Here is a 16,379-nt window from a genome sequence, read left to right on the forward strand (position 1 = left end):
CAGAGATTTGGCATTTTTGGCAAAACACGCATGTAAAAATCGATCCAGGATTTAATGAATCAATATCGCTTTATTCAAATTAAGAGATTTAAAATCAGAAAATCAATTATTTAAACCCACCCCTATGAAACAGACAGAAACATGACTGCTTGACTTTTAATATAAATAAAACAAAGGCTATAAAGATACAAACTGTGAGACCCCTCTAGAGAAAACATGGTTGAAATAATATATAAGATTTAAAGCCAGCACTCACAACTTGCTTAAATCAACTTTTTCAAAACACTGTATGCTTACCTGATGGTAAGCATACAGTGTAATATGAACATGTAGGTGAACTTTTTGCTGTGCTCCATTTAGGATCCCAGACTGTATCCTTGGTGAAAATCTATCGTGGGATGCCTGGAAAACGACTCCTGCTATTGTTGCTAGGGCCTTAAACCCACTAAAATAGCAGCATTATTGTGAAACTTGACCTGTTGCACTGCCTGAGGCGATTTGTGGGAGTTCACCTCTGAGCATCATCCATTGATCAGCACTTTCTGCCAGCTTCTCTGCTGCCTTCTCAGTGGTTGATCAGGCGACCCTGAAGAGGCTCCATGCTTATAAGTTCTGTTGTATACATTCTGCTAATCGCACTAAGCAACACATACGAGAGCACTGCGGGAGCAAAATATCACAACCCACAGAGCTGCTGAACAGAGTGGAAAAGAGTCCTAAACCATTTTTACCTGGCCACAGGCCCCAACAACGTCCCACTTTTCAAGCCATCCATGCTGAAGGTGTGGCGCATAGAGAGAGTGCATATTCCTTGTGGTTAGCTGAGTGACCCTGAACTTTCCGAGGGTGTAATGTTTCGGTATGGTGGGACTCTTTAGCTAAACTATGTTCCTGGCGAAGGCGCTAAGGACCCCATCTGGATTCCCTTCCGATGCACTTCACAGCTGGAGGGTTACCATTTTCACCAGGCCCAGTGGATCACCGGCACTCATGTATCCACTGAACTATTCCAGGCCCAGGGCATGACAGGGGTGGCACGATGGAACTACCAAAGACTGGTGGACCGTAAGCAGCCGGCTGTCATTCTCCCTTCTGTTTTTGATCCAGCTCTAGTGGTGGAGTTGAATGCAGCCTCCAGGAGAGTGACCGGTCAGGAGAAGTAATAATAATAATAATAATAATAATGGATTGGATTTATATAGCGCTTTTCAAGGAACCCAAGGCGCTTTACAATACCACTATTCATTCACTCTCACAATCATACACTGGTGGAGGCAAGCTACAGTTGTAGCCACAGCTGCCCTGGGGCAGACTGACAGAAGCAAGGCTGCCATATCGCGCCATCGGCCCCTCTGGCCAACACCAGTAGGCAAGTAGGGTAAAGTGTCTTGCCCAGGGACACAACGACCAGGACAGAGAGCCCAGGGATCGAACCGGCGACCTTCCAGTTACAGATGCAATTCCCAACCCCCTGAGCCACGGTCACCTCTCTGTCAGATACTGGAGAGCGATTTGGGCTTGAATACAGAGAGCCAGGCTGCCGTCCAGTCCCTTTAAACTGGGACAAACACAAAACCCAGAAGGTGAACTGGGTGCCCTTCAGGCCCCATCTTCTGTACAAAAACCTGTCTCTGCCCAACTTCAGGTTCCAGCATTGGGACCCTTCTCCAGCTAGCCGTGGCATTACATGCATCAGCACCACCTGTGACCCAACCATTTTCTGCTAGTGTGCTTTTAAAGCAGGAGATACCATCAGAAGACATCCAGCAACCTACAGTCATGTGAAAGTTAACATATTAGTATTGTCAAACAATTTGGCATTATTATTATTATTATTACATGATATGAGCAACCACTGAACTATTACTATTGTTTCCCAGAAAGCTCTACTTTTGTCGATGTAGTCCTCGTCATCGAGTGCTCGCACTGGACCCATAAAGACAGGTGGACGGATTTTTGTGCTGGACCACACACGCTAGACACGACCCATGAAAGAGACAATAGATGACTTTCTGCAAAAGCACCACGGGAAGAAAAACCTTGTGGATCAAGATTATGCAAACAAGGTCCATTGTTCTGCTACAGATCCCAACGGCTTGCTGCACCGCACATGTAAGCTACACATATCCCGTTATGTGAAACACTTGGCTAAGCTTCTAAACACTTCTTTGAACACAAGCCCAGAAAAACTTCTGCAGACTCAGCAACTGTGGCACTCTTTAACAGAAGGGAGTGAGACAACCAGTGTTCCTGTGGTCACCATGGAGCCAGCTTACTTAAACCCACCTCCTCCTGCCCTGTCTACACCTCTGACACAAGTCTCAATAGAGAAGATTGTGGAACGCATCTTAGAGAATCAACAGCAGGAGCAACCTGAGGAAGGAAGGCAGAAAGATTTGTCTTGCCTGTGGACAGCCCAAGTCCCAGTATGAGACAGATGGATCTTCCATCCACTATTTTGTACCATCGAGGGCCTGTGCCGTATTTCTATTGTTCAAAGAAGATACATCAAAGTTATGCTGCTGAGGGAATCGGTAACCCTAAAATGCCCTTTGAAGAATTTGTTCAGGCTGAATTTTTCCAGAGGGAACCGGACGCCACCTCTGCAGATTCAGCCACAGGGACCAAATAGTCCACACATTCATACGGGCTTCCCTGAAGTGGCAGGAAAACTATATTTGCTGCGTGAAGCTTGTGGATCAAGATTATGCAGACATGGTCCATCGCTCTGCTACAGATCCCAACAGCTTGCTGCATCCCACATCCAAGGTGCACGTATCCCGGTATGTGAAGCACTTGGCTAAACTTCTCAACACCAATTCATCTTTGAACATAAGCCCAGAAAAACTTCTGGAGACTCAACAGCTGGGGCACTCTTTAACTGAAGGCAGTGAAACAACTAGTATCCCTGTAGTCACCATAAAGCCTGCCGTCTTTAACCCGCCTCCTCCTGCCCTGTCTACACCACTGACACAAGTCTCAATAGAGAAGATTGTGGAGGGCATCTTGGAAAGGCAGCAGCAGCCTGAGGGGAAAAAGGCAGACAAAGACTTGTCTTGCCTGTGGACAGCCCAAGTCTCAATATGAGACAGATGGATCCACCGTCCATTATTTTTACCAGAGAGGGCCTGTGCGCTATTCCTATTGTTCCAACAAGGTGCATCAAAGTTATGCTGCTGAGGGAATCGGTAACCCTAAAATGCCCTTTGAAGAATTTGCTCAGACAGAATTTTTCCAGAGGGAACCGGATGCTACCAAGAAGAGGGAGAAGAGAAGGATGGAGGAAAAGCAGATTCAGCCACAGGGACCTGAAACAGGGACCAAATAGTCCACACATTCATACGGGCTTCGCTGGAGTGGCAGGAAAAATATTTGCTGCCCTTTGAAAGTGTACTCTATACAGAGACAAAGGCGTGGACAAGGAAATGACCTGGAAGGAGTTTCAGGAGTCTGCTTTCTATGAGGCAGAGAGACTTAGATGGAAGAAAAAAAGAAAGAAAAAAAAAAAAAGGAAAAGAAATGAGGAAGAAACAGTTGACACTGTACCTAAGAGTTTTTTTTCTCTAGTTACATTTCTTTTGTTTATATAAATAACATTGTAAATGTAAAAAAGTAAATTGTTTTCTGCAAAAGTATCACTCTTCTTTATAACCTGTTAGTTCACCTACATGTTTATATAACTGTATGCTTACCATCAGGTAATCTGTTTTAAAAAAAAATAAAAAAATAAAATAAATTGTTAGTGCTGCCCTTAAATCTTGTACATTATTTCTAAGTCACGTCATGTGATGATAACAATCACACTTTCTCTAGAGGGGTCTCACAGCTTTTATCTTCATAACCTTCTGTTTGATTTATATTATTAGAAACACGACTGCTTGTCTTTTACCTGTGTGACTGTACAGCCTATGTCAGACATGTCCACCAGACAGAAGAATCAATTCAGGACAATGTCTGAAGTTATCTTTAATACATGCAGCGAACAGCTGGAGATGGTCCAGACACTTTGGCTGTCACACACAACGCGCTCTGTTTAGACCCAGACCAAACAGTATTGTTTGACTGATGGCCTTAATATAAAGACTTAGGACTTTATGTTTCCCAATTTTTGCTTTAAGTTATTTTGTTATTTACATAATAATGTAAATAACCTAATAATTATCCTTATTGCTGTTTTAGAGGAGCGGTGCTTCAAAGGATAGTTGCAGATTTCTGTCAGAATCTGCAGATTATATAGTACAAATAAAATGTTCACGTTTCTCCAACGTTGTCTTCCCAACAGTTTCACTGACATCTACACTGGATGGCCAGGAAGCGTTCGCAATGTCTTATCGGCCGCTTCTCCGGAGCTGATAATTGGCATCTGTCTTGTGTCAGTGACGTAAAAGACTGATTTAATGCAACATGACCGTTCAAACAGCAGTCGCTTTCTAAAACATCGGATATGTATCGGATTCAGTACCACATATGAAAGTGACCCAGATCGGATTTGTGCCGTTCACACTGTCATATCATGATCGATATGGGTCGCATTGGGTCCAAAAAAAAAAAAAAAAAAAAAAATTCCCTTCCTCTGTAACTGCCCAATGTTCCCCTGTCCTTGTGCTTCATGCCTCAGAGTCCCAGACACAGTCTGTGGCATGGAGGTATGCCAGGTGAGCTCATACTCGTGGTGCATGAGTTCGTCGATTTGGTTTGCCATGTTTGCTGGAGATTTGTCAGTCCACCTCAGCTCATCCGTAAAGACTTGCAGATGGCCTTTTTGGATGTCAGAAAAGTTCGGTAAACCTTTTGGACAGTTTCTCCAGCCATCGTGGATTGTCAGCACACCAGTTCTTGTCAGTCATGAGGATAGGATGTAATACTGACCAGTGGTGCCAACAATTGGCCTGCCCACACCAGCAGAGACCACTTGTAGACGAAAGCAACCATGGAGTCATGGCAAGATGTATTTGTTTCTTAACCTGACAATGATAACACACTCTGGTTTCCATATAAAGAAGGGGTGGAGCTGGAAGAAATTTGGAGATGGTAGGTCAGCCACTCAGGTTGTGGAGGGAGACGCCGGAGTGAAGTGGCGTTCCCTTGGAGTTACGCACTGGTTGAGACCCAGGCCACAGTCCAAGATCCTGAAGCTCAGTCTTCATCCACAGCTTCTGGTGTGAAGAGAAAGTCCAGCTGCTGAGGTCATGCTTATAACCAGCCATAGCTGGCTGAACTGAAGGAGCTAAAATTTAAACATAAATATTTGAAAAGCAGTGTTACTCTTACATTGTTTCTCTTAGAATACATTAAAAAAAATATAAAATTTTTAAAAATCAGCGTTACAGCAGCATCACTAGTGCTAAAAATCTAGGAACTTTTCACGTGCTGTACACGCTCACCTTCTGTCCACAAAGTGCTCACTTTTGAAAACAGCAGTGAAGATGTGCAAGCAGCATCTGTACTGGGTCCTGAAAAAAAAATGAATGCAGTCTCTCTGTAATTAATTTGTGCAAATTCTGAGCGAGATGAAAAGATGAGAAAATGTAAAAGTGATTTTGAATAATTAATGATCTATGCATTAAGCAGATGTTTAAGTGAACATCAACCATAAATGAAAATGGAGAGAGACCGGGATTTGACTCAGGCCTGATTGAGCATGCATCAAGACATGTTCATTCGTCATTTTCATCATGCCATTTTACCACAGCTGATTAAATCTAACCGCCTTTACCCAAGCGATAGAAGCTTCCTTAAACAAATCAAGTAAATGAAATCACAGTGGACACTTCTGTTACCTTTAAAATACACCTGAAAAGTTAATCTGTTGGTTTACTCTCATTACAAACAACGTTTCTTACTTTTGATGAATGAACAAGGATCGCTGAGATCTGTTTCAGGTGGTACATAAGTTGTCTTGTTTCCTGAAATTTAAAAGTGGGAAATTTTTAAAAAGTGCCGCATCTCAAACTCACAACAGCACAAGAAGGATCACGATGGTTAAAAATATGACACCTGAAGTTTAGCACTACCATAGAGAATGAAAAGGAAACTGCTTAGGCCTGTTGAGCTAAACAATCCCAAGCTCCCACGCGGGAGGCCTGGGTTTTATTCCCAGCCACTCCAAAAGTTCCTAGCGCGCAATAAGCAAGCAATACTTTAACTTCAACCCAGTAACTCCTAATACGCTAGGACTCATCTTAATGGTCGTGCATCATAACAGTTTCCTGATTCTTTTCAAGAGATTCACTTTTTATATTTATCTTTCTGAGAAATCCTTTCATGTCCTTATTGATACAGCCCATATCAAAGTACATTTCGTGTGAATTAAAAAGCGCAGACTAAAGCAACGTCTACAAATTCATTGTTCTCTCTCACTGACAGTCCAAAATACAAAAGACTAAACGTGTTAAATGTCATGTTGTAAAAGATAATTGCAGTGCTGTAAAGATAATACTCTAACAAAATGTTTTATCTTATAACCATATTCAGTCAGTCAAGTTTACCAAACTTTATCATGAGGGATGTGACATTCAGTAACTTGGAAATTCTATTGTGACGACAAACGTTAGATCTGTTTAGTTAATTTGTTTTATTTAGTAGACTTTTGGTTATTGCACTTTCTCTCTAGCTTCTCTTCAGTTTTTCGGTTCACTGTCCAGTCAGCTAATCATTTACCTCCGTTAATGAACACTTTCAAAAGCTTAGAGCTTCCAGATTCTCTGAGTAGTTGAGGATACCAGTATAAATCCTAGGGACACCTCAGTTTTGTTCTGTACCCAACTGAAGTAGGATCCAAGGAAGAAATGTAGTATATGACGTTTGCCATTTAAGATTCATCAGGCATTGGTACAGTAGTGAGCACTTTTTGAAAGGTGTTCATTGTCTTGTGACTGACTGTGTTGTTAGCCAATTTCAGTTTCACATTCAGATCCACCCTTGCTCTTCACATACAGTTCCCAACACTTAGAGAAAACCCTAAACAACGTTCTACTGGACTGTGGGCCGTCCTCTCTTTTCTGTGCAAAAGTTGCTGCAGCAAGCATTGGTGGTTCAGTGGTAGAATTCTCGTCTGCCACGTGGGAGGCCTGGGTTCGATTCCCGGCCAATGCAGGGCTTACTTTTCTTCCCTCCATCTATATATTTTTAAATCTGAATCTATAAAATGCACACCTTTAAAACTGCTTCTCTCTTAGTCAGAAATCAAACATTGACAGATGTTGTGCTACCTAGGGGTTAAAATGAAGTGTAAACCTATTGTAACATTACCCTAAAAGGTCCAGGGGATGATGGGGAAGTAACAAAAGGTGTCCAAATTGAAAAAAAGGAGACAGGGAGGCAAATGGTGAAATTAAACTGAAAAAGAGGCAAGCCGCTATCACCTTTTAGAGAAGGAAAACAACAAAACCCAGATGTTGGTCAATAAACTGAACAGTGAGTCAAAGGAAAAAAAAAAAAAAAAAAAAAAAAAAAAAGGGTTAGTCACCAAAACAGTCCTCTCCACAGAGCAGGGGAAACCAGTCACCATACGCACAGCTCACTAGCTACAAAAACCAACGAGGCTCTCTGGCACCCGCTGCATATGCAAAACCACCAGCATTGTGGAGGACCCCACACACCCCTAACATACAATCTTCAACCTTCTGGCAAGAGGTACCGGAGCAGTAGGGCCCTCACTGCCAGACAGCAAAACGGTTTCTTCCCCCAAGCCGTCAAACTCCTAAACAGATCAGTGACTGGACTGACACACACACACACACACACACACACACACACACACACACACACACACACACACACACACACACACGTCAAGTCACTTTTATCACAACCCACTGTTGTTGTTGCACTTTTCTATTGCACTGTCTAGTGTCGGCGTTATTCTGTTCTGTCTGGTGTTGTGCTGTTTCGTTTTTTGCACACTTACACTTTATGTAGTCCTTTGTTGATAGCCTGTTATATGTAGCACCATGGTCTTGGAGGACCGATGTCGCATTTCACTGTGTACTGCACGACTGCTCATAGTTAAAATGACAATAAAGCCACTTAATGTGGCACTAGAGCTCGCCTTAAGTACACTTAATTGCTAATTAGAGTCAGCTTAGGTAGCACCTAAGGCAGGAGAGATGGCAGGACACACCTACACGTCGTTCCAGACCATACTCCATACCAGTTGGTGGCGGTAATGCACCTTTCACTTGTTTGCCAACCGCCAATATAACTGTAAGAAAGAAAGAAAGACACACCCACACAAGGTCAGTTGGACAGGAGCCCCTGCAAGGGCCATAACACTATATTCTTATGTGAATAACTGGCCAGAGGGACCACTGTCTGTCTTCTGTGCAAAAGTTCCTGCAACTATTCCCCATTGAAGTAGGATCCAAGTAATCGTTGGTTTTAACTTACATCGAGAAACTCCAAGTAGGCTGGCTACACTGAGCTGTGGTTTGTCGCACAAATAATATGACCCATTGGGAAAACCCTAATGTACAGTCAGTGAACCAGGTGGAAACAATTATACACACCGCTGCCTGTCGTCTCTTACCTAGGGTAACTCTGGAGAGAAATAAAGTCCAGCTACTCTCCACGAAATTAGTTCTAGAGCCCAAGCTGTGTGTGATATTCAGTAACTTGGAAATTGTATTGTGACGACAAACACTGAATCTGTTTAGTTAATTGATTTTGTGTAGTAGACACAGGGCTGACAACAATGCTAAATGTGCTACTGGCTGGTGGGGCCGTCTCCTGTTTTCTATGCAAAAATCAGCTTATCACCCAGTAGGATTAGCCTGATGGTGTTAAATGCACTGGAAGTTTGCTTCGTACATGCCGACTGGCCCAGAAAGCCCTCCATTTCCTGTGCAAAAGTCACAGCAGCAAGCATTGGTGGTTCAGTGGTAGAATTCTCGCCTGCCACGCGGGAGGCCCGGGTTCGATTCCCGGCCAATGCAGTTCTTATTTTTCCGCTATATATGTGTAAATCTGTTATAGAATGCACCACTCTAAAACTGCTTCTCTGTTAGCCAAAAAACAAACATTGACAGATGTTGTGTCCCTAGTGTTAAAATGAAGTGTTTCAAGAAAGAAGACCTTAATCTATATACTTGCATGTGCAACTGGCCAGAGGGGCCACTGTCTATTTTCCCTGCAGAAGTTCCTACAGTAAGCAAATAACGGTGAGCGATAGAACAAATATACTTGATGTGGAAGTTTTTCCATGTACGATGGCAAACATGGCTTTATTGTAACCATGGGGTATAACAGACCAGGATCACTGGGTCTCAGCAGTCCTTTTAAGGGTTATCTGAGCAGGTCTTTGTCTAGCCTCTAACATCACTAAAATGTCAGCTGTTCCCCAGTTTTAGTTTCACAGTCATAGTCACACTTAGTCTCATAATCCTGAAATACAGAGAATGCTTGAACAATGTGAAATACACGTGTGTCAGCCGGCTCACCCACTGTCTTCCGTGCAAAAGTTGCTGCAGCAAGCATTGGTGGTTCAGTGGTAGAATTCTCGCCTGCCACGCGGGAGGCCCGGGTTCGATTCCCGGCCAATGCAACTCTAGTTTTTCTCCTGCTTTGTGTTATATTATATAAAGCATGTAGTACCCAATAATCTGGAGAGGCTAAGTTGTCGAGGCCCCTCTCTCTGAGCTAAGGCCAACATGTCGGTTGTGTCTGATGACGGTTTTGACCGCACATCCTGTGTCACGCGACGCAATCTTTGTGGCGTGTCAGTTGGTCATGCAACTTTTGCAACTGTTTAAAAACTTGAGCTTGTGGAAAGAACTTTGCAAAAACCTTGACAAAGTACTGGCTTCTGGTTTTGTCTCTTTCCCCTCCTTATCAGCACACATGCCACAATATTGTCTGAGTAGCGACCCCTTTGGTTTGGTAGAATACTGCAGCGCCTTAGTGGCAGGTATAAATGGCTGCATCTGTGTGATGACAGCATGGCGGTGAGCAAAGCGACCTCTGCAGCTAAATGCTGCCTCAGCACATTTGCAAAGGTGCGAGGAGTGAGCTGATCTGTACTGTACTGATTATAGCACGAGAACATGTAGATTCATACACTTTTATTGGAGAACAACAACGAAACACCTGATGCGTTAGCCTGAACATCTAACACACTCTTACAGGGAGACACAACCTGAGGCAAAAACGTGTGTGGTGAGCTGTGGTTTCTGGCTCAGCTGCTGGGAGCAGTGGGAAGAATGGGTGTGGTTCTTTGGAGAAGTAGAAAAAACAGAATGTGACAGCATTGCATTATTTTTGTGCAGATGCCGTCCTCCAGATGTGGTGGTGTTTCCACGTTGTGTGGAGGAGGTCAGTGCCTTGGCAAAGGTCTGCCACAAGCACCGCCTTCCCATCATCCCTTTTGGCACTGGGACTGGCTTGGAGGGAGGGGTTGGAGCTATGAAGGTGAGATATTTGTGTGGTCATACTTTCTCCCACTTAGAACAGTTAACATCTTTAGTAACAACAATAACCAGCAGGATGTCATCTTGGTGATAACTGTCATAAGTCTTATTTCCTGTGTTTGTTTGTGTCATCATCCTTCAGGGGGGAGTGTGCTTCAGCTTAAGGAACATGGAACAGGTTCTGGATCTCCACCCAGAGGACTTTGATGTGACGGTGGAGCCTGGTGTGACTCGAAAGACTCTCAATGCATACCTGCGAGACACAGGCCTCTGGTTTCCTGTTGGTCAGTCAGGATGTTCACAGGGATTCACACAGATTAAGCATTAAGTCAACACTTTTGACATGAGTGTTCAGTTTAGGGGCGGTGGTCGGGGTCTTTGTGACCGTCATAGCACCAAGAGAACAGCTGCTAGTTATCTTGGCCTGTCAGCACAAGTTGTACCAAAAGATGAAAGAAAAACTACTGCACAGAATTAGTGATGTTGTATGATGTTGATGCTGATTTGTTAAAAAATATATTGATATTATATAATATAATAATATAATGTGATGATAAAACCCCCAACTATGATGGTAGTGTTAAAAGGAATGATGAAGAATACCTAAATAATACTTCAATGCAGGATGTTTTTAGGGTTTTTTCACATGCACAGGAATCTTTGCTTCTCTGTAAACAAGTACAAGAGAGTAGGTAGCAGCCAGATCATTAACTGATCATCAGCAACTGTGAGCATGTGCTACAGGCCTCAGTTAGCATGTTAAAATATTAAAGTTCATGACAGCTGCCCTCTTATTCACAAGTGGTCACTGCGGTTGTCCCAAGTTGTAAATATCTGGGTTATACAAAGTTACTGTCAGATTACAGATGTGTCCTTTTTTAATAATTGACCCAACCCTGGTTATGTGCTTTGTCTCAGATCCTGGAGCTGATGCATCTCTGTGTGGTATGGCTGCCACCAGTGCATCAGGTACTAATGCAGTGCGTTATGGGACTATGAGGGAAAATGTTATAAACCTGGAGGTAGTGTTGGCTGATGGGAGCGTCGTACACACTGCCGGGAAGGGCCGCCGTCCCAGGTACTCACCAGGCAAATGTGATGTATCGTTATGATCTTGAAAGCCTCTTACCTTTGCTTCTGTCTTGGTTTCTCTCCTCAGGAAGACGTCAGCTGGCTATAACTTGACAAACCTGTTTGTAGGCTCAGAGGGGACCCTGGGGATCATCACTAAGACCACATTACACCTCTATGGCATCCCAGAGGCCATGGTGTCAGCGGTCTGCTCATTTCCTTCTGTCCAGGCTGCTGTAGACAGCACAGTGCAGACGCTACAAGCTGGAGTACCCATCGCTCGCATCGGTGAGCAGGAAACTTGGAAATAATGCAAAATAACGGCACACTGTGATTCAGAGGGCTCAATGTTAAGGGATAATTCTGGATTATTTTGAACTGTTAAATAAAATGATGTTAGCAAAATGCACTCAAAAACAAACATTTCAAACATTGCCAAAGTTTCACAGAATAAGGTCCGTGTATCAAACGTTGAGGATCCAGTACTCTAATGTAGAAAGTTCGAAATACTGTTTAAAGGTGAAAATGGTGAAAACATAACTGATCACTTAAATATTCCTTATTTATGTGTTTCTCTCAATTCTATTATTCCCATCATCATCTTCACTGTAAACGCATTGTTTCCTTTCTTAGCGTAAGCCTCAGTCGTGGAGAAAACAGACACATAAAGATTTATAGACATAATGAGGAAGAGACAAAACTTTATTGCTCTTTTCAGAAACGCGATTTTTGCAGTGGTAGTGGTAAAACGGTCTGACCTCGGGGTCCAAACTCTGCTTCAGGTCCCAAAGTCAAACAAACACTGCGGCGTCACTGAGAGTTACAAACTTTAATAAAGTGATCAGTGTGTAACAATTAGGTTTAACATCCAGCCATCCATGAAAACAGGATTTATGAAGTTTAACGGAGTTCAAAGTTAGCAGGGAGTTAGCTCACTACTTTCCATCTAAACATAATATACTATGTTCTGACTGAGAGATTTCTGAAAAATTCAAACGTACAGCTCTGCTATCACTTCCAACATAAATGAAGACAGAAAACTAAACAGCAGTGACGTTTGTAGGGTTACTGAAGTTGGACTAGCTGGTATATAATGTTGTGCTACGTGACTGCTAGTGACACAGCTATGTTAGCATAATATAAACACAGTAATGCTGGAGGATGAACGCTAACTTTTTTCCACTCGTTAACGTGAGGGTTCCCAATGATTAGGGACAAATGCAATCGCATGGCAGGATGCTGTAAACGGACCGAACTTCAGTCAGGAGAACAATAGAGATAATCCATCCACAATACGAGGTTAGTCATTCATATACTGCTGCATGGGCTGGGCTGTAGTTGCATTGTAAGGTTTTAAAAACTGAGCTTTAAAATGTATAGTGGTAATAAAACCCGAGAGAGGCCGACAGTGATCACTGACTGTTTTTAGAGGCTTGGTCAGATTAAATAGAACAAGATACAAAACATTAAAGCATGTTAAAACACAGCAGCCTTAATAAACGCAGAGTAGTTTAGGACCTGGAGGCAGGGTTCATACAGCATCACTTAAAAACCGTATAGAATCCAGGAGGGAAGAATTTATCCTCAAACTAGAGATGAAAATGAGATCAATACCAATTATTGACAGCTGGAACCTACGCAGCAATGATGCAAGTGAATGACTTTAGATCATCTTACCTACATTTCCTTTAATCGTGTGTTTGTCCTGTGTGTGTGTGTGTGTGTGATCCAGAGTTTCTGGATGATGTGATGATTGATGCGTGCAACAGGTTCAGCTCTCTGTCCTACCCCGTGACCCCAACTCTGTTCCTGGAGTTCCACGGCTCAGAACAAAGCCTCGAGGAACAGGTCAAAACAGCCGGTGTGTGTGTTTGCTGATATCAGACCAGATGTTCTCCCATTAGATAAAGCAGTTTCTGAAAGATATTGAGCTTTAGTGTTAGTTTCCCAGATATGGCCAGGATATGAAAAGTAAAGAGTCATGAAGTCAGTGAACCATTTGTAAACATTTCAGGGTCCTCGGTTTTGTTGTAGACTGTCGTAGATGTTAACAGTAGTCACAAATATTTGTCTGTGAGGGGATGTGTCCAACAAAGCTTATTATTATTTGTAAACTGGTTGGTCCATCCACTGGATCTCAGGACAGTGCTTCTGAAAACTGCTTAACAGTCACATAACAGTAGTGTTGTGGAAGTGGGAGCAGATTTTCTCTCTTTGGTTAAAGTTTGGATGTAATGTGATTTATTGAAAGCAAGCAAACTCCCATTGAAGGTCAGTGTGTGTGTTTCTACAGAGGACATCACTCAGAGTAACGGAGGGTCAGACTTTCAGTGGGCTCGAGATACGGAAACACGGAATCGGTTGTGGAAAGCTCGTCATGATGCCTGGTACGCTGCTCTGGCTCTCAGACCGGGCTGCAAGGTAAACAAAGTCACCTGCTTCAGAGACCGGACTTCGAGCATGATTTTCTCTGTAGGTCGATTATTTTCATTTCCATCAAACAATGTGGCATCCTTTCTTTCCTAACACATTACCCAGTCCATATCATTATAGACATCCAGCACGATTTTTTTCCATTGAGGCCTCAAAGTGTTCCTTTAATTTTTGAGCAGTGAACTAAACAGTGCGTGGTCGTATCTTATTGGCTACTGCAGTTCTTGTTTGTGTTTTGTTTGCTTGGTATCTTGAGGTTAGAGGGTCCCGCCCCTAATAAACTATGGAAAAGGGAAAAAAAATGTGTGACAGTCTGTGCTGTGCCTTGTTTCTCTCCTCCTGTGCTGTTTCACCTCGTTTGTGGAATAAAGAGGTTTAATCATATTTTGACAGTTTGATTTAAAACCCACTGTGACAGAAAAGAGTGTAAGCGTCCAAACATTTATGGAGCTAACTGTACACTAAAACACCTTTCCTCGGCACTGACACTAAGGAAGGTAAAAAGAAGAAGGTGTATTACAGCGTGAGAGGGCTCTCGTGTTGGGCAGATGTAATATTGCTCCAAAGGGATTACACACAGCCTGCAGTGTGATATTATTATAACTTATCACTGCTGTGTGAAAACTCAGTACCATTCGAGTTGAGGTTGTTGGATATGTTGCCTTTTAATAGTGAGGCTTTGTGTGACAGCGCTGTGCTACACAAACACAGTCACTGCTCGGAGGCACTTTTATGTCTCACTTTATTAACGTTTTAAATCCTGAAGATTGCACAAGACACCTGCTTGATGCCTTTCCAATATCGTGACCTTATCTTCCCTGTGTGTGTGTGTGTGTGTGTGTGTGTGTGTGTGTGTGTGTGTGTGTGTGTGTGTGTGTGTGTGTGTAGGCCTACTCTACAGATGTGTGTGTTCCTCTGTCTCGACTGCCTCAAATTATTGTGGAGACAAAGGAGGACCTGATTGAGAACAGACTTACAGGTGAGCACACATCCACTTGACTTCACGCTGAAAGCGCACCCACAGCTGAATTTTACACCATGTTGTTCATTCAAGGCACTTGAATCTCTCTTATTCCTCAAAGCATTCATCTTTAATGTTAGAAAAAAAATAATAGAAATTTATGAAAAGAAAATAATTTCTTTCTTTTTGGGATTTCAGTGAACCAGTTTGAGTGAGCTTTCTGGTAGCTGGTCAGCTGACCCGTGTGGTGGAGTAGAGAAGCTGCAGGAAGGTTGATTAAAACGTGTAGATTGAGGTGCATATTTTAACTGAAGGAAGCACTTTGAGGTCTAAGGGATCAATGAATGAGACTTAACTCCTAATACTACAACTTTTAAATACAGGAACTCTTGTTAAGCTCCAGGATGTAGGGGTCATTCTGGTGTATCATCACAAGAGCACAGAAGAAGAAAGTGATGTAAAAAGCTGATGTTTTTTGGCACTGTATTGAATGTGGATGGCTTCTGCCCTCAGGTCCCATAGCAGGCCACGTGGGCGATGGGAATTTCCACTGTCTGATGGTGGTGGATCCAAACGACCCCGAGGAGATGCACAGAGTCCACCTGTTCACTGAGAGACTGGCTAGGTATGGTGTCACCTCGCACTCACTCACAAATCTTCTACCAATCAGGATTTCACTTCTTTTTCTGGAAGATTGTCGCCATCCATCGAGCCGTTCACTGCTTCAGGGTTGACAACAACAGGATGTGAGGACACAGTTCATATCTGTGACTCATTCATACAAATAAATGTACAGTGTTTAATCAGCAGACATTTTATTCTAGTTTGTCATTTTTATTATGACAAACCTACAGTAAGCAGACCTCACTCTAACTGGAGTCCCTGTATGGACATATCTGATGGGTAATACAGTTGTCCAGGAAGTTAAGCTGCATCCATTTGAGGCGACTCGCACTGGACACGCTGCTTTGAAGCTGACAGTTGGTCACTAGCCTGACATATGTTGTCTACCCTCTCATGTTTTAGTCAAAGTTGTCCCACGCCCCCACTGGTAGTTGCGTCAGGCGCTTGCCTTGAAGTTAATAAAAGTTTATCTTGTAATGTGTGCAGTTCTCATTGCCAGTATTTTGTTTTTGAATGTTGTTGGCTATCTAATATGGCCTCTGGTATCGTTGTGCATTGCTTCCTATGTGGACTCTCCCACACAGCACATACAGTTCATGCCCACATGGACCAGCTTCAAGTAGAAACCAGCCCTGCATTCTGTGCAGCTCGAGGAGAGACTTTAAAGCTCCGCCCACCCCCGTGACTGAGCTCGCAGATGTCGTTAACATGATCAAAGTGATAAAATGATTACAGAGTAATCTTGACTGTTTTTAACGTGTATCTGAACGAACACTCCTCTGAAAAGGTTATTATCGCATACAGTAGTAATCAGCTACATGGTAACACTAAAATTACCATTAAAAAACATTTATTGTACTAGCAAAAGACATAGACAGGAGCCTCGA

The 16,379-nt window shown here is 42.9% G+C and overlaps 1 protein-coding gene across 2 annotated transcripts in view; it reads left to right on the forward strand.

Moving 5' to 3' along the window:
- The window catches only part of ldhd (lactate dehydrogenase D), a 53,891-nt gene that overhangs the window by 34,309 nt on the left and 3,203 nt on the right, over window positions 1-16,379 (forward strand). For both annotated transcript variants that reach the window (XM_080864117.1, XM_080864118.1), the window contains 8 exons: window positions 10,263-10,404; window positions 10,546-10,687; window positions 11,322-11,481; window positions 11,563-11,762; window positions 13,207-13,335; window positions 13,768-13,895; window positions 14,796-14,886; window positions 15,382-15,493. In XM_080864117.1, the coding sequence (XP_080720243.1) occupies window positions 10,263-10,404; window positions 10,546-10,687; window positions 11,322-11,481; window positions 11,563-11,762; window positions 13,207-13,335; window positions 13,768-13,895; window positions 14,796-14,886; window positions 15,382-15,493 (1,104 nt within the window). The remainder of the gene's footprint in view (window positions 1-10,262; window positions 10,405-10,545; window positions 10,688-11,321; window positions 11,482-11,562; window positions 11,763-13,206; window positions 13,336-13,767; window positions 13,896-14,795; window positions 14,887-15,381; window positions 15,494-16,379) is intronic.

Source organism: Rhamphochromis sp. 'chilingali' (genome assembly GCF_963969265.1).
Source record: "Rhamphochromis sp. 'chilingali' genome assembly, chromosome: 2".
Lineage (NCBI taxonomy): Eukaryota > Metazoa > Chordata > Actinopteri > Cichliformes > Cichlidae > Rhamphochromis > Rhamphochromis sp. 'chilingali'.